Source organism: Populus trichocarpa, chromosome 9 (genome assembly GCF_000002775.5).
Source record: "Populus trichocarpa isolate Nisqually-1 chromosome 9, P.trichocarpa_v4.1, whole genome shotgun sequence".
NCBI lineage: Eukaryota > Viridiplantae > Streptophyta > Magnoliopsida > Malpighiales > Salicaceae > Populus > Populus trichocarpa.
In genome coordinates this window covers 7,818,941-7,840,645 of record NC_037293.2, presented here as the reverse complement: position 1 = coordinate 7,840,645, position 21,705 = coordinate 7,818,941, and the positions used below count along the sequence as shown (strand labels likewise).

General features: G+C 35.3%; 4 protein-coding genes across 6 annotated transcripts; 2 read left to right on the top strand and 2 right to left on the bottom strand.

The window, feature by feature from the left end:
• Nucleotides 1-1,903: 1,903 nt before the first annotated feature.
• Nucleotides 1,904-2,714, bottom strand: LOC18102076 (basic form of pathogenesis-related protein 1). Its single transcript, XM_024608489.2, has one exon. The coding sequence runs from the start codon at nt 2,622-2,624 to the stop codon at nt 2,145-2,147; it is 480 nt and encodes a 159-aa protein (XP_024464257.1). The 5' UTR covers nt 2,625-2,714; the 3' UTR covers nt 1,904-2,144.
• Nucleotides 2,715-5,423: 2,709 nt separating this feature from the next.
• LOC18102075 (branched-chain-amino-acid aminotransferase 6) lies at nt 5,424-10,318 on the top strand. 2 transcript variants are annotated; one of them, XM_024608584.2, is made up of 10 exons: nt 5,424-5,908; nt 6,697-6,820; nt 7,367-7,616; nt 7,857-8,033; nt 8,729-8,860; nt 8,965-9,063; nt 9,177-9,293; nt 9,435-9,530; nt 9,689-9,801; nt 9,892-10,318. In XM_024608584.2, exons 2-10 carry the CDS (start codon nt 6,717-6,719, stop codon nt 10,004-10,006), a joined length of 1,203 nt encoding a protein of 400 aa, XP_024464352.1. In that variant the 5' UTR covers nt 5,424-5,908; nt 6,697-6,716; the 3' UTR covers nt 10,007-10,318. The 2 variants fall into 2 exon arrangements, with proteins under 2 accessions (XP_024464352.1, XP_024464353.1); XM_024608585.2 differs by having other exon boundaries at nt 6,677-6,820.
• A 4,235-nt stretch (nt 10,319-14,553) lies between these two features.
• Nucleotides 14,554-18,842, top strand: LOC7469663 (branched-chain-amino-acid aminotransferase 6). Of its 2 annotated transcripts, XM_006379091.3 has the most exons (10): nt 14,556-14,860; nt 16,363-16,415; nt 16,565-16,751; nt 16,903-17,079; nt 17,198-17,329; nt 17,446-17,535; nt 17,700-17,816; nt 17,970-18,065; nt 18,288-18,400; nt 18,514-18,842. In XM_006379091.3, exons 1-10 carry the CDS (start codon nt 14,789-14,791, stop codon nt 18,626-18,628), a joined length of 1,152 nt encoding a protein of 383 aa, XP_006379153.2. In that variant the 5' UTR covers nt 14,556-14,788; the 3' UTR covers nt 18,629-18,842. The 2 variants fall into 2 exon arrangements, with proteins under 2 accessions (XP_024463810.1, XP_006379153.2); XM_024608042.2 differs by lacking the exons at nt 18,288-18,400; nt 18,514-18,842 and adding an exon at nt 18,177-18,237 and having other exon boundaries at nt 14,554-14,860.
• A 2-nt stretch (nt 18,843-18,844) lies between these two features.
• On the bottom strand, nt 18,845-21,519 carry LOC7478764 (protein trichome birefringence-like 13). The gene is made up of 6 exons (XM_002313902.4): nt 21,041-21,519; nt 20,784-20,961; nt 20,516-20,656; nt 20,204-20,324; nt 19,471-19,605; nt 18,845-19,297 (listed from the first exon to the last, which is right to left on the bottom strand). Exons 1-6 carry the CDS (start codon nt 21,423-21,425, stop codon nt 19,034-19,036), a joined length of 1,224 nt encoding a protein of 407 aa, XP_002313938.1. The 5' UTR covers nt 21,426-21,519; the 3' UTR covers nt 18,845-19,033.
• Nucleotides 21,520-21,705: the final 186 nt, after the last annotated feature.

Sequence of the window (21,705 nt, the reverse complement as noted above, 5' to 3'; positions counted from 1 at the left end):
ATGATATGATTATTACAGGAGATGATAAAGAAGAAATATCGCGACTCCAAGGACAATTGGCCAGCGAATTTGAAATGAAAAATCTAGGCGGGTTGAAGTATTTTCTGGGAATAGAAGTTGCAAGGTCAAATCAAGGCATTTTCCTGTCCCAGAGAAAATATATCTTAGATCTATTATCAGAAGTTGGATTGTTGGAGTGCAAACCAGTAGATACCCCGATTGTCCAAAACCACAAGCTTGGGATTTATCCGGATCAGAGATTAGCTGATAAGGGGAAATATCAGCGATTAATTGGCAAACTAATCTATCTATCGCATACTCGTCCAGATATTGCATATGCGGTAGGGGTGGTGAGTCAATTTATGCATTGTCCAAGTGAGGAACACATGGAGGCTGTAACTCGAATACTGAAATACCTGAAGTCATCTCCAGGGAAAGGGCTTATATTTTCCAAGAATGGTAATTTGGAAGTCAAGGGCTATACAGATGCAGATTGGGCCGGAAACTGCCTAGATAGGAAGTCGACCTCAGGGTATTTCACATTTGTTGGTGGAAACCTTGTGACATGGAGGAGTAAGAAACAAAATGTAGTAGCACTCTCTAGTGCTGAATCAGAATTTCGAGGGATGGCTAAAGGGTTATGTGAACTTCTTTGGCTAAAAAAATTGCTAACTGAGATTGGCTTTGCTCCCAAATCAGAAATGAGTCTCTTCTGTGATAATAAAGCTGCAATAAATATTTCTCAGAATCCAGTCCAACATGACAGAACTAAACATGTGGAGGTTGATCGGCACTTCATCAAACATAACCTTGAAGCGAAGACAATTCAATTCCCATTTGTCAAATCTGAAGATCAACTAGCAGATATACTTACCAAAGCTGTGTCCAGCAAAGAATTCCACAGCTCACTAGTCAAGTTGTGCATAAGGGATCCATATGCATCAACTTGAGGGGGAGTGTTGGCGTGAGCTGTAACACATGTGTAATAGCAGATATTGTGGGAACAGAGATGGAAAGAATAGGAGATATTATAGGAACAGAGATGGAAAGAATTTCTTTCCATCTCACGATAGCATAATTATAGGAACTGAATATGTATAGCCTAAAATAGAAGATTTACTCTGGTAGTATAAATATGTAACCAGTCACTGTGTAAAGGAACATTCAGAAATAAAGAGTAATTATTCTGACACAAATTTGGAGAAATTAATGTTGTTGTTGTTGCTGCCGCTGTTGTATATACATAGACCAATTTGTTGGTTAATTGATTTTGTTTTTAATTTCTCACATTAAATGAATGTTAAAAGGTTAAAATTCATTTGATAAACTTTCCAAATTTACTACCCAACAGTTGATTTCTAATTTACCTGCATATGGTAAGTAATTAAATGCCATAATATACAGAGATCTCTATATGCCAGAAATGGAAGGAATTGCGAGGCTTAATATATGGAAGAACTATTTCGAGTAGCATATGAAACCAGAGAGCAATATTACATATCTGATGTCTTCCTTATTAATTGGTTAATTAGTTTCCATTAATTCTTCGAATAATATCATAATCAAATCCAAATCATGGTTTTGAATATTTTATGCCAGCTCAGTTGCCTACATTAATTCCATTGCCAATTAAGTTTATATTTGGTTAAATTTGAGGACATCGTTGACCCTCTTTTTTTCCTCCAATTGAGAGTTGATACCAGAATGATCACTTTGTTACAACTGATGACAAATTAATAAACAGATCTTACATCATAGTAAATAAGATTAAGAAGGTGTTTGTTTTTGTGGTTAAAATCATGTTTTAAAAGTGAATTTAGCATTAAAAAATATTAAATTAATGTTTTTTTTAATGTTTTTCAATAATTTTAATATATTTATGTTAAAAATATTTTAAAAAATATTTTTAAATAAAAATTACTTTTGAAAAACATATTACACTACAATATCAAATACACTCTTAATACAAAAATTTAGTACCCCTAGCATCTCCCTTTTCTTTAAACACAAACATACAAGTAGATTTTGGTCCTAAATATTATAATTATGCAAACAAATCCTTCAATAGAAAAGATTTCATTATCTTCTTATATATTTTATTTTTTTTGTGGCTGACTATTAGCTAGAACTCCAAGCAACATCATTCAATACGGGCTTTGGCCCTCAATGTTTCCAACAGGATCATAATTGCAAGTGACAAACCACCACCCATTCTTGCACTTAGCTCTGCCACACCCTAAATGAACCGATTTGCGCCACACAACCTGAGTGTAATGCAGGCACTCGTCACCGACACATGAGTTGGTATCATGGCTATAGAAAGGCTTCTCACTTGCCCACATTTTGACTGCATCCACTCCATTCAAGTTACCATAACCTTCAGCAATGTTCTCACCATAGGGTCCTCCTGAATGCTCTAATTCACAGTTTTCAACCCTTGAATTTGCATACTTTTGAGCATAGGCTGCCACGGTGTTGTTCCAAGTAATTGGACCAACTCCCACCTCAGCACGAACGGCATTGTGTGTATCGACATAGTCTTGGGGAGAATTTTGGGCTAAGGTGATGTTAACCGAGACGGATGCCATCAAGTATGCTGCTAATAAGAACTTGCTGAACCACATCTTCTTTCTCTATGCAAGGCAGAACTGAGAAAAGGTCATACAAGTGATCTTTGAGGTTCTTAATACAATGCAGTATAAGGTTTGTGTATTTATAGAAGAAAAAAAAACGGTAGAAAAGTCATCACGCGAATGAAATTTTCAAAAGGTAGAGATACTTTTATTTATGAGAGAAAAATGTTTAGATCATCATCATTTTATTATTGTACACGAGAAAATAAGACAATCGAATCACTAATAAGCGGATACAACAAGACAAAAAAAATGCTAAGCAGGGCTGAGGATAATGATATTTTTGGTGCCTGCCTAATGACTAATATACCATCACCCTACTTACATGTCTTAAGAGATTTCTAATTATTTCACATATATAAAATCAAATTGATATTAAGTTTGCGGGAATTGTTCCGATAATCTTCTATATCTAGCAAGATTTCTGTCAATTTAGTTTCGTTTTATCTTATCCCCCGTCAAACAGTATGGTCTCCACATAACTAGGAGTATTTCATGAAATTCATTTCCTGGGAAATCCCACTGGGGTTAAGACAATCATTCTTCATTATCAGGGCATCATGATGCAAAAAGAAAGGAAAAAACACAAATTAGAAGTTTTAAAATCAGCAATATATACCAGTGATGCATCATTACAAGCTTCTTTGATTTGTCACTGGTTGTAAGGATTGCAGAGTTGTCAAATTACTATGAACAAAAGAACTGTTGTCAAGTTAGCGTTTCGTGTACTAATGTAAAGAATAATTCCGCTTACGTTAGTATTGTTTTTATCATCTATTTATCTTTTGGATTCATGATTTTTTTTTTTATAATGTTCATGATATGCTATCAATCATGTTCTTACAAGTTACTGAGAACTTTTTGTGGCGATAATTGAGGAACCTGTAAAAGAGAGAAGAAAAAATCAAGAGAGAAAAAAATAAAATTGAAAGAGGACCAGCATTTCACGGATTGATAAAGTCACTAGCAAACAGTGAGATCATGTGAATAGAAGTCGCTATCCTATCTTCCGTGTAACAAGCGACTGAGCTCACAATTGTTGCACTAAACATTTGAATATGCCCAGGTTAAGTCACTAGCAAACAGCACATGATGAGACCCAGCATTTCACGGATTCATTACAGAAGATTTCTTTAAGCAAATGACCAATTCATAGTATTCTTCGCATGTGAACTCAACTGTCGCTCGTTTGAAAAGAGTGCAGCTAAGAAAAAGTAATGCTTAGAATATCAATTGTCATCTTTGTCTAAGCAAACCATGATATTTTCTACCCATGGGAGATTGATACCTGGGAGTGATTGCGTGCTTCTGAAACCAAATTCACGTTATCAGCGCACGATTTTCAGCAGTCAAGAATTTATTGTCTTCGAAAAAAAAAGGCCTTCGAAGTCTTGCTGATGATTACCTCATATTGTGCTCGTTTTATTTATGTTTGTAGGAATGGAAATGTATGTTCACGGGAGAACTCTGACGGTAAAGAGACTTTTTCATCGCCGCAACAAAAATAAACAAGAATATTAGATTGATAAGATAAGGGATTTACTTGGTGACAAGGTTTTTTTTTATTTACTTAAATTTGAATACTTGGTTGAATTTGTTTTCTTCAAGCATTAGGCTAATAAAAATATTGTCTATTTTCTTAGTTTTAATTGCTTAGCTCATTTAAAAATATTCACATTACCTAAACATACTAAAATATCTAGTGTTTAACTCACCTACTAATTTACTGTTTTTATGAACATTAAAGCTGTGCCTCTCTCTTTTTTTTTTTTTCTATTTTTATCTTTTAATTTTATTCATATTTCTTTTCAATCTCAATTTCAATTTTTAAAAAAAATTATCCAAGTTAACTAGATCATGTCAAGTCAATTCATGCATAGTTTAATTTTAAACCCGAGCAACACAAGAAGTCAGGTCAGGAAATTTTTTATTCTGTCAATTTTGTCCTTAAATTTATTTTATTGATAAAGCAAGTTGCTTTTACGCTAGTTAACTCGATTAAGTCATGTTAAAAAAATATTTATATGATTTAATTTTAAGCTAGAACTGAATAAAAAATAAGGTATAAAGATTTTAATATTAATCTACTTAATAATAATACTAAATAGTTATCCATATTTTATACAATGTTTTATTATGTTTTAGATTTATTTTATCATGCCCCTGTAAACTAGTTATAGACTAAAGTAAATAAATAAAATGCGGTTTAGTTTTTCTAAAAAAGAAAAGATGCAGTTCAGTTGTTCGTGCAGACCTTTAGCCCAATTTCGCTGAGTAAACAAGTTTTTCAATTATGGGCCGCAAAATGGAGAGATCTCCAACGCTTGGCCCACATACATGTCCAGTGTCCAGGGCCTCGTGGGCATTAAATAGACCCAAAATAGGTTCAGCTAAAGGAATTGGCCCATGGTAATAAGCTGACATTGTATAATAAACCCTGTAATAAATCTGCCTTAAAGATGCAGAACTAATAAGCCCTACTATCTTCTCAAAAAAAGAAGCCCTAATATCAATTCAGGCCTGCTAATTGGAATACACCTTCTTTGGGTGTGTCGCATCCATCCTCCTCTTATTAACTGCTAAGTTCTTATGGCTACAATTGAAAAAGATTCATGAAACAGAGCCCACTCACTTGGTTGGATGACACTTTGTGTTAAATTCCAGTTGCTTAGGGCAGTGTTCTAGCACATTAAAATCATAAAAAAAACATTTAAATAATTTTAAATAATTTTTTTTTATTTAAAAAAAAATGACGAAATGATAGTTTAACTGCTGCTCGGAATAGCCTCTGGATCACTCGTGAAGCTCTCCTTTACTAGGTCAAGATTAACCCGCTTTCAATAGGAAAAACTAATAATAACTTTGTGGTTGATAACAAGGAGGAACCTGGTTAAGTCAAACACGTTCTTCTGTGTTTTCATTGCTTAACCATACTTCCCTTTTCTTTTCTTTGGAAGGGAGAGATTATAACGGGCAAAAAATGGGAAACCACCACTATTGGTGGGAAGGCAAGAAATGACGACCAGCATGGGCTGAACATTTTGGTAGCACAGCTAGCTAGTCAAAAGAAATGACACAATTTAATTTGGCACCACCATATATAGGTCATAGTTGGACATAATTACCCAGAATGATCTCTGTTTGCTAGGTCTTGTGAAGCCATTTAAAGCCTGTCTTTTTTTCTCTCCTCCCTCTCTTTGTATATATTTTTGATTGACCAGCAATTTGAGACAAACTAGGAGTTTCTACAGTTTCTCTCCTCTTCCTTCCTTAAGGTGTGCCAACTTCTCGTTCATGTCTCCATGGTTTATAGCTACTGCAATTCTTAACTTCTCCAAGTCTTTGCATTCCTTTTTATCATTTCATTTCTGTTCTATTGTATTCTTGCATTAAGAAAGAAAAAAAATCATGACTTCACACATTTTGTGCATGAGATTTTCACAATGCATTAATTGAAGGCATTACGATGCATTATTGTCTTCTCAAAAAAACATGGATCCTATTCTAAATACTTGCGCAGGGTTTTTGAAGACCTTAATCATAAACAGGACGTTGTGTGCTTGGATAAAGTTAAGGAAGACTTCTGAGAATTACGTTACATAATGATAATGTTGATATTACATAATCTTTTCTTATTTATGTGAAATCACAAAAGAGTAAAAAAGAGAAACGAGTTGTTTAATTACAATGTCTTACAGGGCATATTGTAGAGGGCTCGGGACATTGTTTCTTTTACTCCCTTCTCCTTTTCCACATAGAAATGGCTTGTTGACTTGAGCTTCTGCCGATGATTAATTGTCTGAAAATGTTAATTTCATTGGCGCATTCTATTCTTGTGTTCTCTGAATGTTTATTTAGAAATCTATATTTAGCTTGCAATTTTCTAAACAGTGTTTCCTCATGCAACAAGGATTTGTGCCCTTGCGTGATTGCCTCTCTATGTAAAAAAGGGTTGAGTTTGTGTCACTGTGCGATTACCTCTGTATGTCAAAAAAGGGTTGAACTTGGACGTGTGAAATGAGTTTGTAACTATATTTTAGCAGTTTGTGCAACTTGGTTGCAGAGCTTGTTCTTCAGGCACCAATGGCTTCATCAACCTCAGGCCCAAAAAAAGTGCTGTCAAGGTTCCGCCAAGTCGTTGGGCTATTGCTTCCGCATTCGAAATCTACACCACCACCTGTTAGCAGGTACTGGCAGCACTTGTTTTTTTTTTTTTGCCCTTTTTTCTTACATATATATATAAAATAAAATCAATTTTGCACATGCTAAAACCTCAAGGGCTTGGCCAATTGATGATGGTCCCAGATAAGCCTCTTCCACTATCATTCTTCTTCCCTAGAGAAGTTTTTTTTCCTCTTCTTTATTTATCATGAATAGAACAATTTGTATGGACCTCATGAGTTAAACTTACCTTACTGTTACAAACAAGATTTTAGTAGGGTTTTTTGAATTACAAATCATGCTCGCTCGCGGTTTTAATTTAATTAAATGATATAAAAAATTTCAAATCATGAAAAAGTTTATGTTATTTAGTCTTCAATGGATCATTCAATATCGTATTATAATTTTATCAGCTTACCCATGGTAGATTCTTTCGAGTCTCTATGATCTAAAACATTTTTTCTCGAAAAGAATATACATGTAAATCGCCACATTGACTACTCTTCCACTCGATTAATGTTGATTGATTAATTTGTTCTCGCTCTGTTCCGTGGTTTCTGTTATGAAAACAGTACTGATGATGACAAAGTGACCACTGATGATCACCAAGTGAGTACTGATGATCACAAAGTGAGTACTGATGAGAAAGTGAAGTCTGGTGGTGAAGATATCAATTGGGATAATGTTGGTTTTGGTCTAACTCCCACGGATTTCATGTTCTTAATGAAATGCCCTGTTGGAGACAAATATTCAGAAGGACACCTTGTTCCCTATGGAAATCTTGAGATAAGCCCATCCTCTTCAGTGTTAAACTACGGACAGGTAATCACCAACTCATCAACATTCCCTAATTCTCTACTTACTACTGTAAGATCAGTTTTGATTTACATCATGAACATCTCTTTTGGTCGTTCATGAATTGTAAATATGCGGAGAACTTGATTTTGATGAACTGATAATAATTTAACGCACTCTTAGCGTTAAATCATGTTGGCAGTGCCGTTGAGATAGTAATTCAATAGGCACTGATAATCAATGACAAACGTATTTTCTTGGTCATAGGGATTGTTTGAAGGGATGAAAGTATATAGGAGAGAAGATGACAGAATCATGATCTTTAGGCCAGAAGAAAATGCTCGACGCATGCAAATGGGAGCAGAGAGACTGCTGATGCAAGCACCAACGACCGAGCAATTTATTGATGCTGTGAAGAAAACTGCCCTTGCAAACGAGCGTTGGGTATTATTATTTTTACCCTCTGTTTTATCTCCTTGTTTTCTTAATTTCCATCTCATGATAAAAATTTTTATATATATATATATATATTAAAATAAAGATAATAAATAATATAATAGTGTTATTTAAGAGTTTGATTTAGATCACATGTATTTTTAGTAAATATCTATAGTTGAAAAACTTGTAAACAAGTCGAGAAGTAAAAAATTAAAACAACTATACATATATATTTTTCTAAGATAAGACGTGAAATTTTCTTATAAGAGCTAGCATATGATATGAAAATATATATTTATGATTTGTAACCATGTGGGTAAATAAATCGGTGCAATCTTTTAATGACTATTATTTTTAACAGGTCTAATTATAAACAATTATACATATGCATGCAAAAAAATAAATATAGTTTTTATTTCAATGTAATCAAAATTTATTTATATGTTTTAAAAACCAAACAAAATTATAAATTATCAAACTATATATGGAACTATTCGAATTTTAAAATTTAAATATTCTAATTTAATAAATACTAAAAATATTTTCTTGTAAATAACTCAAAATAATCTATTAGATTTTTAAAAAAAGAACATATTATAAAACATTTAAATAATAAAGGCGCAAAGGTTTCAAAAACCTAATATTTATAAAAAGGTACAGAAGAGAATTTCTTGCGTATGAATTCTTTGGAGTGGGAACAGGTGCCTCCCCATGGGACGGGAACATTGTACCTGAGGCCTTTGCTAATGGGAAGTGGAGCTGTTTTGGGTATTGGACCAGCTCCTGAATGCACATTCCTTATCTTTGCATCTCCTATCCGCAACTCTTACAAGGTGGGTGGTTAATTTCTTGTATTCCTTCGGATGTTCTTAAGAAAAATAGATCCAGTCCGATCAAGGCAATTATGGGTTAAACAGGAGATGTAGTGATATTGCAGAGTGGGATCGACGCCTTTAACTTGTCTATCGAGACCAAACTTCATCGAGCTTCCCCTGGTGGAACTGGAGGTATCAAAAGCATTACCAACTATGCTCCGGTAAGCATAGTTTGCAACTGGTTTGATTTTGATACTGTTTATGAAGTCGCAGTGGTAAACACTATTGAAGTATTTCATTGATTGAATTGTTTTTTTTTTCCGGTTTGCTATAGGTTTTTGAATCAGTGAAGCGAGCGAAGGCTGCAGGGTTTGATGATGTCCTGTTCTTGGATGGAGAAACTGGAAAGCATATTGAAGAGGCTTCTTCGTGTAATGTTTTCATGTTGAAGGTATTACAGAATAGCATTTTTTAATGTAATATTTCCACTTATAATAACAGGCAGAAGAGGCTTCTTGTTCTATATCTTCTTTCCCAGGATCAAGTTCTTCTCCCCAAATTAAATCACACTCACAAAGCTTCTTCGTTGTAGGGTAATGTCATTTCAACCCCCACCATACTCGGGACAATTTTGCCTGGAATTACTAGAAAAAGCATCCTGGAGATTGCTCAAGATTGTGGTTATGAGGTAATTAAGAATTATCCTTCCACCACTTGAATAAGCCTTGTGTGTGTCAGAATAACAGTTCAAAATGTCTTCTGAAATACAACAAAGAGAAACATGATCTTAACTTCTTAATTTCCTATACCAAATAGTGAGACAATTTTGGCAATCTCGATGATCAGGTCGAAGAAGGACGTATTCCAGTTGAGGATGTGCTTGCTGCGGATGAGGTATTTTGCACAGGAACTGCAGTTGTAGTCACTTCTGTTGCCAGCATAACCTATCAGGAACAAAGGTAAAGAAAACTACATATGGTTTTTCCAGACACTTCTTGGTTTTGGGCGGATCATATATAGCGGAGCTAATGGATTTGTATATAATGCAGGGTGGAATATAAAACAGGAGAGAACACAGTGTGTCACGAACTGCGAACAGCCCTTACAGGAATTCAAACTGGACTTGTTGAGGACAAGAAGGGATGGACTGTCCACCTTAATTAAGCTTCTCAAAACCCCAGAGAATCCTTCTCTGCATCAACTGATGAATGGTTGTAGCAATTAATTGGCCGGACATGCAATACAAATCTTGAAGGAAGGATTTGTTCATTGCTTATCAGTTAACCTGTTAGTTCACATGAAGATACGAAAAAAACAAAGAAAAATCTGCCATCTTTACATATGGATGGTGAACACGAGCGTAGTTAAACAAAGCCCGAGTCCAAATGACTGTAGTTTCCTCGAGGACTATACCCTTTTTGTATGGTTCATCAATTATTAAACTTGAAAGAGCAATAAAGATGGCAACTTTCTTGATGTTCAATGTGTAGGGGATTTTCCCTCTATACGCGTACCGGTGATGTTTTAGTATACTAACACACAATATTTAATGTAGATATAGGCAAATTGCCTACGTCAACGGAAGAAGCTATTTTTATTAAAAATAAATTGAGAAAAGGTTACAACACATATGGAGGAGAATAATCACTTCATGTCTCGACTCTCATTGCTCACACATTGCTGCATAAGACAGCAGGGCTGCTATCCTTTGCAGCCACTCCTCTCTCTCTTTCTCTTTTCTCTTCTCTTCACACATGGCAGCTCCTCCTGTTCATTTGTCAACTGGTGGCCATCTAACCTTTGCCTACTTTGTGACTTTCGGTTGCTGCACCAGCAATCCTCTTTTACTCTCACAAGCTGGCTTTTTTTCTTTGATAATGGCAACCTTTTTTTTTATTGGAAGATGGGCTGCAGATGCTGTATTGGAAATATATAACCAACAGTTTCTTTCAATTTCCCCAGTTATAATAATATTTTGAGGGAGTACTATTGAAGTAACGGAAATGGGTTTTCGCTGGAATTAAGAAGAGAAATCTTCTTTCTAATCAATATAGGACTCGAACTAATGATTATCTTGTTTTCTTATAGCTTTCTGCATCAAATTAGAAGAAGAAGAAGAAAAGGAAAAAAAAAAAAGGGGCACTGCACGTCAGAAAATAAATTAAGATTGCAAAACTATATTTATTTTTCCTCGTTCTGTTTAAAATCTCCCAATAAGCCAGGACGTTGTAAAATTACCACAACCTTTTTTAAGTTTTTAAATCTCACTGGCCCTGATTTTTTTTTAATTTTCAGGATTTGAACACGAGATGTTTTAGGGCTTAAATAATAAATTAGCTTTATTTCGGTTAATTTGAATACGGTATTATGGGAGACCATACTACATTATATTATTACCCATTGTTGGCAAGTAGCATGGCTTTGTTGTCCTTGTAGCTGCGACCTTCTTAACCCACCTACAGCATGGAAGAGTGTCATGACTCATGGGTCAAGTATCAGTGTCTCCTTCCCTATCAAAAGGTCTCGAGTCTATAGCCTTTCCTTTATAACCAAAAAAAAAAGAAAAAAGAGTGATATAGTAAATAAATTAATGACTAACCGATAGCTTGTCGTTCATAATGGCAACCAAATAAGGATTAATTGGACTGCCAACTAAAAGATATTTTATGCAGAGTGTCACAGTGAGGGATTTGCTCTTTCTAGCGGTGAATAAATATGACATAAGCCAAGAGTTTAGCACCAGAAAGAAGAAGAAGAAGAAGAAGAAGAAGAAGAAAAGGATTGATCCTGCCTGGTGGTTGCTTCATCTCTCATGTGCATGAGCTTTTAGCTAGCCACGTGAAATCCAAATCAGGCAAGTAGGAGCAGCATGTTAGGGCAATGGATATACAGCAATAAGCTTTTGAAAACTGAAGATAATTATTTTTAGTTTATTAATTGTCAATGTTATATTATTTATCAAAGCATATAAAACTACCATAAAGAAAACATATATAAAAACATTAAACATTAAATTTCAATTAAACAAACCTAATATTGTCGAGCTGTCAAACCCAATATACTTGGGTTCGGCTGTGTGTTGAGCAAAAATTAACATAAGTCTAGCGAGTTGTTATACGTACTTGGTCTCTATCACTTGCGAAGCCCAAGTAAGCGTGGGTCTGACAAGCTGTCAAACCCAACATATTTTGGTTCAGTCATATTCTGAGCTCAAGCGAGCATAAATCTGGCAAGCAACCAGACTCAACTCTATTAATTTTAGCCACGTGTTGAATTCAAGTGAATATTGTCCTGACGACCTGTCAGACCCACATTCCCTAGGCGTAGCTACGCGCAAACACTACTAAAAAATGAGCCTATTAGCAACTAACTAATTTGTTGCAGATAATATTAAAATATATTGCTGATAAAATTCAGCAACGGAATTAGCAACAGATAATTTCAGATGCAAATAATATATGCTAATTTTTTAGCAACGAATTATCAATTGCTGATTTGTTTAGTAACTAATTATTCGTTGCTGAAATTCGGTTGCTGAATGTGTAAATCAGCAACGGATATTCCATTGCTGATTAAAAATTCTTATCCAGTTCAATTTCAATTTCAAAAATTTGAAATTGATTCCGCCAAAATTAAATCTAATATAAAAAAAAAGTTAAAATATTTTTATTTTTATTAACCCAAAATCAAACCCACATTCCCACAATCTGCCCTCTTTTGCATTTTCGTTGCCTGCATTCTTTCTTCGTGTCCGTTCATATCGCAAAGCGGGGCGACGCCAGGTTAGTTGAAAAGAGCGGGGTCAACCAAGACCCCCAGAGAAAGCTTTGCTCGATACCCAGGAAAACTTTGTCTTATCTCTCGTTGATTTCTATTCAATCTTAAGACTTTTAACATAAATTATTTATTTTAAGAATGATCATCTCTATAAAAAAAAATTTCAGTGTCTATCATATTTTCATTTCATTAATGATATGTAAAAAATATTTGTTCTTAATTGATTAAAGATTTTTTCAGTCCTAAAACATCAAGAAAAAGGATTGTTTTCCATGTATTAAGACTTGGACCACCAAACACTTCAACCACCAACCATGTATTTTCTAATATCTGGAAACACCAAATATTGGGTATATCAGATTTTGTAACATCATGGCACCATCTTTACATGTCTCCTGCACATGTCTCCTGCGAAGAGTAGGATTCTTTTGGATCCGAATCCAGCTAAGTTGTTAGTCTGTTGTGCCTTTCCTCTTTTTGGTTAAAGTTTGTTGTACTTGGATGCTAACAATGATGAGCATTATACCTATCCAGAAAGGATTTTAATTCCTGCGCCAAAACCGTTTCTCCCTCCAAGGCTAAAACACCATCGCCATTAATTGCTGCCTCTTCAGAAAAGGAAAGACACACAGCTCACAATATGCCGATAAACAGAAACAGGAGTTCATTGGAATTGTGAATTGTCAAGGCTGATTCAAGAGGGAAAAGTCAAGACTAAAAAACGAAGGAGCCGGTTCTAATGAAACTTAATTGGCAATGCTGTATTGATCTATATATAGCAATGGAGGTTGAATTCAAAACTGTATAATTAGAAATTTAAATATTCAAATCCGATCTAATTTATTTTCATGATATTCAAGATCTGGGTATATTCTAATATAATCTTTATTTATCTTCATGATCTTTGGGATATATATCGATCTTAGTGAGATATCATAATCTAGATTGTGAAATATTCTAGCAAGATAATCTTTAAGATTCTTTATGATTGACTTGCTTGGTGTGTGTTCGGGATCATTTCATGAAATTTTGATTTTAAAAAAAATATTAATTTTTTTAATGTTTTTTTATTTTTTTAATGTGTTGATGTCAAAATAAATTTTAAAATTAAAAAATATATTATTTTGATGTGTTTCCACATAAAAAACATTTTGAAAAGCAACTCCTACTACTATATATATCAAACACACCCTCTTTTGAAAGGACCAGAGGTGTACAGTTAGTTTTAATTTGTTTTTGTACAATGTGTAATGATACATTTATGTATATTAAGATTATAATCATGTTTGTTTTTTATATATTTTGAAAGTATTTTTGAAAAAATATATAAAATAAATTATTATTATTATTGGTATTTTCATATTATTTTGATGTGTTATGTAAAAAATAAATTGTAAAAAATAAAAATATATATATATATATTGTTTTAATATATTTATAAACTAAAAACAATTTAAAAAATAACCTAACAATATTAAAGACTCACCCTCTATATACATTTAGGATAATCTAAAAAAAAGGAAAATTCCTAGATCATCAGGAATATCCTTTGTGATTACAAATAGTCAAGTACTACTCCAGTCAATCTCTTTCTTTTATATTTCATTTTCCGCTTCAATGGCTGTCGTCATTGATCTGTAACGTCGACAGAGTCTCAATGAGAGAACCACCATATATTCTCGTCAATATCTGGAGAAAGATTGTGCATGGTATAGATTTAGATTAGATCATCGATTAGGTTCTGTATTGAGATTCTATGAAGAATCTACTTATTTAATAATCTCCCCTGGCGGTTAGGGAATGCAATACATGCTATTTGTTGTTAAATACACGATCAAGAAAATAAAAAATAAATTAAATAAAAAGATGGTGTAATTAATAACTGGTGGGGCAGATACCGATTGTGGAAGTAAATATAGACGGCACGTAGCAAATAAGCACACCAACAACTGCCTAATTTTGAAGGCTGGAGTCCCGTTTTGATTTGCAAATTGATCGGTGCACAGAGAGAGAGAGAGAGAGAGAGAGAGAGAGGCGTGTGTGGCCATGGTTTTGTTTCCCGAAGCTTAAGTCAGAGTCAGTCAGCCCATGAGCTCACAGTAATATTCAACTTTTAGCGCAGGATTGCCAGTGAACTAGCTGTATTCTCGAAGCTCAGCTCTGCATACAATGTCTAGAGGAAAGATTTGCAGCCTCGAGTGGATTAGTCGACCACTTAGAAGAGGCGTCTTAGCCACCAAGGTGAGTCAAATATTTCTTTTTCTTTCTTAGATCTTTATAGGAGGATGTTCAATCTATCTCCGGAAGACTCTAAATCCAGGAGCTTAAGGCTTACATCCACGCAAAACTAAGTTAGGAGTATCGCCACATCCCTTCTTGCTTTGAATCTCAATTTTGCACCTCTCGGTTTATTTCAGATTCTCGGTATCTCATCACCAGATTATAAATTAGTCACTTTATTTTTGAGAAATGAATTGATTGTTTTTTATTTTAAAAAACTAATTCTTTAGCCCTCTTCATTCATTTTACGTTTTTTTTAATTTATTTTATTTCTTAATTCAAAAAATAGGGAAAATAAAAATAACAAATAGAATTGTGAAAAGATTAATGAGAATAAAAGGAAATTATCGAGAAAAATAATGTTAAATTAAGAGTGGTCGATACTGGTGAAAGGATTATATAATTAATTCTTAAAACAAATAGAACAAATTATTTTGTTTCTCGAAACTAGGAGGACTATTTTATAATTTACTCTCTTTGTCCGTCGCCGAAAAAAATCTGCAACGCTCACACAATATCAGTTCATCACCGCCCATACTCTCGTTCTCCAGCTCGCACTCAGGCTCCAATTCCATACGGTTTTCTCAGTTCTCCCATAAAAGAATTGTCGTCTCGAAATATGATTGAAAAAAGTATCAAATGTTGATTTAATAATAATAATAATCATAACATCTTTTATTTCCCAAATTCATTCAGAAGATGAACAAACCGAGAGGAAAAAATGAGCAGGGGACTTCCATTCGAAGAGACCAAGTGCTTCGCTTTTTTTCTCTCCTTTTCTTTTAATTTTTTTTTTCATGAATAGCAAGTCATTCATTTGTACCCATTAGCATTTGATTGTCGTGAGTAAAAGTGGGTATAGAACAAGTTAAGAAATAAGATGCTGGTGAGACAGTGGAGGTGGAGCTGAGAACTGGTAATGGAGTGGATACATCATGCCTGCATGCATTCAAGAAGTGGCAGCAGCTGGATATTGAGAGGGTGTCAATTAGTGTGTTTTGTTTTTTTTTCCTGAAAGAAAACAAGCCAGTGAGAGGAGAGAGAGAATCCGCCCTTGTGTTCCTTTCTTTCGATTTGATTTGTAGTCGATCATTCTAAATTGCGTGTGAAGACATTTCCCAGTCACCTTCTAACAAAAACCATTGATTTGTTCAACGTCAAATGAGTTTATTTTCTCCAGCTCTTAAAATTTCATGGATAAATTACTGTTGATTTATCATTAGATTAGTATCTCCAAATAACTAAAAAATAGATTCCTTAGATAAGAAATGAACTAATTGATTGGGTATCGTTAATCTTTGTTCCGTATCTTAAATTCTTGATCCAGGGTTTAAATTTGAGATCTCTTCTTATTGAGAGGAGGAATAACAACTGATTTAAACCAAAGGTTACCCAGTGAGATATTTGATGAACACGGTATTAACGTAAACATTACTGGGTTTTACCTTTTCTTTTGTCAACAGCTACGACATTGCTCGAGGAATGCAATAGGTGTGCAAACAGCTAGTGATGCCAGGTAAATGACGTTATTTGGCTAAACGGGCACCATCTTGAAGGGTCACTTCCATCCCAAGAGTTGAAAATGTTCTCTTTCTAGAAGCCTTTAATGCAGTGCAACTTGATGGGATTTTAATCTTTTATTTATTTTTTTCATTTTGATAACAGTATCAATGGTGATCAAGAAGAGCATGACCTTTGCAACTGGGATGAGCTTAAATTTAGCTTCACTCCAACTGATTACATGTACGTGATGAAATGCTCTAGTGGGGAGAGTGCATTTTCACAAGGCCATCTAACTCGCTATGGAAACGTCGAGCTGAGCCCTTCCTCTGGAGTTCTAAATTATGGACAAGTAAGTGGCAATATGAAACTGCACTAATGTAAAGAACTCATACAAGTGAGCATTGGCACTGATAAATTAATAGCAGAAATATGTGATTAATTAACCGATCCTTTTCTCATGACCATTTGAGTGACAATTACATGAATGGTCTTGTTACTAGGGGTTACTTGAAGGCTTAAAGGCATATAGAGGTGATGATAACCGTATTCGACTCTTCCGGCCAGAACAAAATGCTCTACGCATGCAAATGGGGGCGGAAAGAATGTGCATGCCATCACCAACTGCTGAGCAATTTGTTAGTTCAATAAAGCAAACTGCTTTGGCCAATAAAAGATGGGTATTCAAATTCACAGCCCTGACTTATCCCATTAGCCTTAAGTTTCGTTCACATTTATGAATATCTTACTAGTTATCTTGTAATTATCATTTAAAAATGTGTTTTGAATTGGGTATAGGTACCTCCTCCAGGAAAAGGATCGCTCTATATTAGGCCCTTGCTCCTGGGAACAGGGCCAATTCTAGGTGTGGCGCCATCTCCAGAATACACCTTCCTAGCATATGCCTCTCCAGTTGGCAACTATTTCAATGTGAGTTTAGTAGACAGTTGCAGAACTTGGTCAAGTACTGAGGAAGGAAAGAAATGCACTTCATTTAGTGATGCGAAGTGGGGTTGTTATGAAGTGTTAATTTTGCATAAATGCAGGGTCCCATGCACTTCTCTGTTGAAGATAAGGTCTATCGAGCAATTCCTGGAGGAACTGGTGGCATTAAATCTATCACTAACTATTCGCCTGTAAGCACTACTTTGTCTATTTTCACTAGAAACACAATTCGGTCATAAGTATAACTTCTCATGCGATACGCAATGCATTCGTCGTTATGTTAGCTATCTACATATGCTTACCGTCTTAACAAATAATGGGTAAAATCTTGCTTACCTTTTCACTTCTACTATAGATTTACAAGGCAATCACTCAAGCAAAGGCCAAAGGCTTCACCGATGCTATATTCCTTGATGCAGAAACTGGCAAAAATATAGAGGAGGCTACTGCATGTAATATCTTCGTTGTGAAGGTAAGACTAATGAGAATCAGTCTTCGATGAAGGCGAGATCACTTTTTCATGTTCCAGCTTCAAATTCATAGCTTATATTCTGAGTGCAGTTAGTTTATGTTTAATTCGGTGGGTAACATCATATATTAATGCAGCATTGTATTTCTTTTGCAGGGAAATGTCATCTCAACTCCTCCAATAGCCGGAACTATTCTGCCTGGAATCACAAGAAAAAGCATCATTGAAGTTGCTTCCTGGCTCGGATATCAAGTAAGTAAATTCTGATGAAAGAAAAACCAGTCGATCTCGTATTTGTAAACTGAGAGTTCATAATCTACCTTCTTTCCTGTCATTTTTAATCCTTTTCTGGATATGCACAAGTGTTTGGTAGCAAGAGCTGAGAACTGAATTACGCACAAAGGAGTAAAGCATTCCTAAAGTTTAATTTGGTTTTCCCTCTAAATTGAGCATGCTCTGCCGACCTTTGATCAGATTGAGGAACGTGCTATCCCACTGGAGGAGTTGATAAATGTTGATGAAGCTTTCTGCTCAGGAACTGCGATAGCAATTAAGCCTGTTGGCAGTGTAACCTATCAGGGACAAAGGTATAAGTTGCAATGCATACTATATGATATGAAAAGTGAAAAGATGTTTCTTGTTCTTTCTCCTCTCTGGTCTTGCAGCTTTTAACATGCGGTCATTGTTTATGCCAATGCAGGGTTGAATATAAAACAGGCGAGGGTACTGTATCTGAGAAACTATGTAGAACACTGACAGGAATTCAAACTGGTCTCATTGAGGACACTACGGGATGGGTCGTGGAGATTGAATAAGCTTTTTCTTTTTCTGTTTCGCGTGTAGAAATAATTGTGCTGGAACAAGCGACTTAAGTGCGACCATAGTTCATTTCTTTTATCCGTCGGAGTTCGTTTCTGTTAGTCTCCAAAATCTTTACAAAAGAAATGGCAACCCAAATCAAGACTGAAATAATATTTCTTGAAGCTCTTGAGTTTCCAGTTCTATAATGAAAATCATAGGTTTCCAAAACATGGCTGGAAGCACATTCTCGTGTGTGTGTGTTTTGCTTTTAACTTCTAAAATTCTTTATTACAAAATCCTAGATCATGGTGTCGATATCATGTAAATGAATAAGCATCAGACCAAGCAAATCAAACCTAACAAATTCCAGGAAACCAAAAGAGAACTCAATTTGCAGAGGATATCTACTAGTGGATACATCAGTTTCTAGCCTTAATACTGTTTAGATGCATTATGAATAAGTCATTCCAAATATCCGTAACTCCTGGCAAGCACCAGTGCATGCAGTCATCGTGTTTCTTTCCACCTGCTGTTGCCGGATGAGCATCTGCTCTGAACTCACTCATGTGGGTTATGTCCAAAACATGGAATGTAGACCCCTTGAGAGCCTTGAACAGGTGCTGATTAACCAGACGGGATTCAACATTTGTCCCATTATTCTTTAGAGAGAAGAGTTCTTCAACCTGAAAAAGAAAGGAAGAAGCTTTTACCTTTGTATACTGTTGTAGAACAAAAGTGAAGCAATTGAAAAGCAAATGCAAGGTTTGGCACTGATTATGCTTCACAACATAGTAATATCAAATTGCCATCAAGTCAACAAACTATCAAGTCCAAACTCAGTTCGGATGTGACTCACTTTTTCAGGTGACAAAGGCTGTAGTCGTGGGCAAGAACCACCTTGATCCCAATCACCTCCTTCAAAATGTCTAGGTGATTGTGTACGAAAGAGCTTGATTCCACCCGGACGCATTCTTCTCTCAACAAAGAGAATCTACAGTGAAAACATAGGACATGAGAAATTAAAAATGCCCATTTTAATTAAATAAAGAGTAGCAGAATGAATCCTACATGCACTACAGATGCAGGGGCGCAAGAGACGGAAACAACCACAACAATTATGTAGCCTAAGCACTGAAAAAATATCACTAATATCTGCAGAACATTAAGTGTGGAAGCATGCATCAAGCATACAAATAGCAGAGTCTAGAAGATAAATAGTTAATCATTTTCCTGTCAGAATCAATTGTCATTAGTCTATTTTTGATTTATAGCTGTGTTGGCATATCCACAAGTCAGTAGCTTACAAAGTGCTATGCTAACAGAACTCTGAGCGGAGCATATTTTTGGAATTATATCTGACATTATGCTAAAGAGTACTAAACTAACTGAAGTTCGAATAAATAAGTAAGAATGGCCAATGGCCAATATACATTCTGGAGATTGGGATTTCTTTATCTATCAGATTTCTAAGGACACCACTCACTGAAATAGCAGTGAGAGGTCACACAACCATATCAGATGGCACATTCATGGATTTTTCACGGCAATTTAAAAATGAAATGAAAACTAAAAGCAGATGGACTCTGTACCACGTGTTTCAAAACCTTGTCCAGGCCAACAGCAGGAAGCACTGGAGGGATCAGAGGCTGGTTCTTTTCAAAGAAAAGCATGGGAGATTTCACAGGATCAAACTTTGAGGGAGCCCACCACCTATTCACAAGAAGCAAAGAGACATATAAACAGTCAATGAAAAATCCTTCACATAATAAAAACAACCAAAAAAGATGCAGGATCGGCACGGAAAAGAAACTCTAGTAGCTACAGCCAATTATATATAAAACGAGTATAGACCAGATTTCACATCCTACATTGTTCAGAAAAATTACAGTAACTTAAATTACCAGTGTCCTGTGTTGAAGATTAGAACATCATGGAAGCTCGGAGCATCCGCCCATGTGCCTTCTGGAATATCAACATCAACTCTATAACCCTCTTTATATCCAAGAGATTCCAACTCACCCCCATTAGCATTAGCTGACCACCTAAATAAACAAAAGCAGAACATGCCTAAGTAGTTTCAAATCTTGAAGTACCATAACCAAGAACTCCATTTTTTACCAAAATGCTAACATGCAAGAAGATAAGATTGGCATAGCAAGCAGAGCTTACCTACCATATCGCGCTAAAAGATTAGTGCGATGATAAGCAATGGTAAGATTATAGAGAAGAAAAGTAAAGCCACGATCAGCCCCAGCTGGTCTCCACTTTTTCACATCACTTGACACCCTTTTTAGAGAGCAAAAGAGAGAAACAAACATATTCCTATTCAACGAGTCCCCAACAAATCCTGCACTGTTACACCATTCATTAGCTCCAAAGAAAGCACAAGAAATACATACATAATGATTAATTTAGAGAGAGAGTACCGATGCTGGTGTCTCTAAAGGTCTGCAAGAACCGGACCGGGTCGGAGGGAGGGAGATCACACCCGTTAGGCTGCCATCGCCACTTAATGATGTCTTTAGCATTTGATTTATTGCCAGCAATGCAATTCCAACCTTTGAATATTTCTTTACATGTACTGTCATATTTGTTGGGTATCCAATTTGGGTCGTAGATCCAGGAACCATGAGAGTAATTGCAGGGAGTGGAGGTTAGTGTTGGGGTGGATCTGAAATGGATGGTTTCGTTAGAGATTGAGGCTCTTTTGGAGAGGGAGAGGGAGAGAGCGAGGAAGATGGAGGCGAAGCAGAGGAGAGAGAGCAAGGGAAAGAGTGGGAGTTTTTTGGGCTGCTGGTCTTTTGTGGCCATGGGGTGATGGGGAGGGATGCTGGAAGTGGAAATTGGCGCACGTTAGCATCCACTTCTGGTTTTTTGTTATATAGTTGAGCTGGTTTATTATTGTTTCTTTCTATCAGCTAGTCTATTAGTACAAGTAGTATTTGTTTTTTAAACTGAATTTTTTTAATTTTTAAAAATAATATTTTTTATTTTTGAAAAAATTATTTTTAATATTGTTATCAAAATAATTCAAAAAAAAAGGTTAAAGTTAAAATAAAAAAAAATCATTTTTTTTAAACATAGGCTGCTT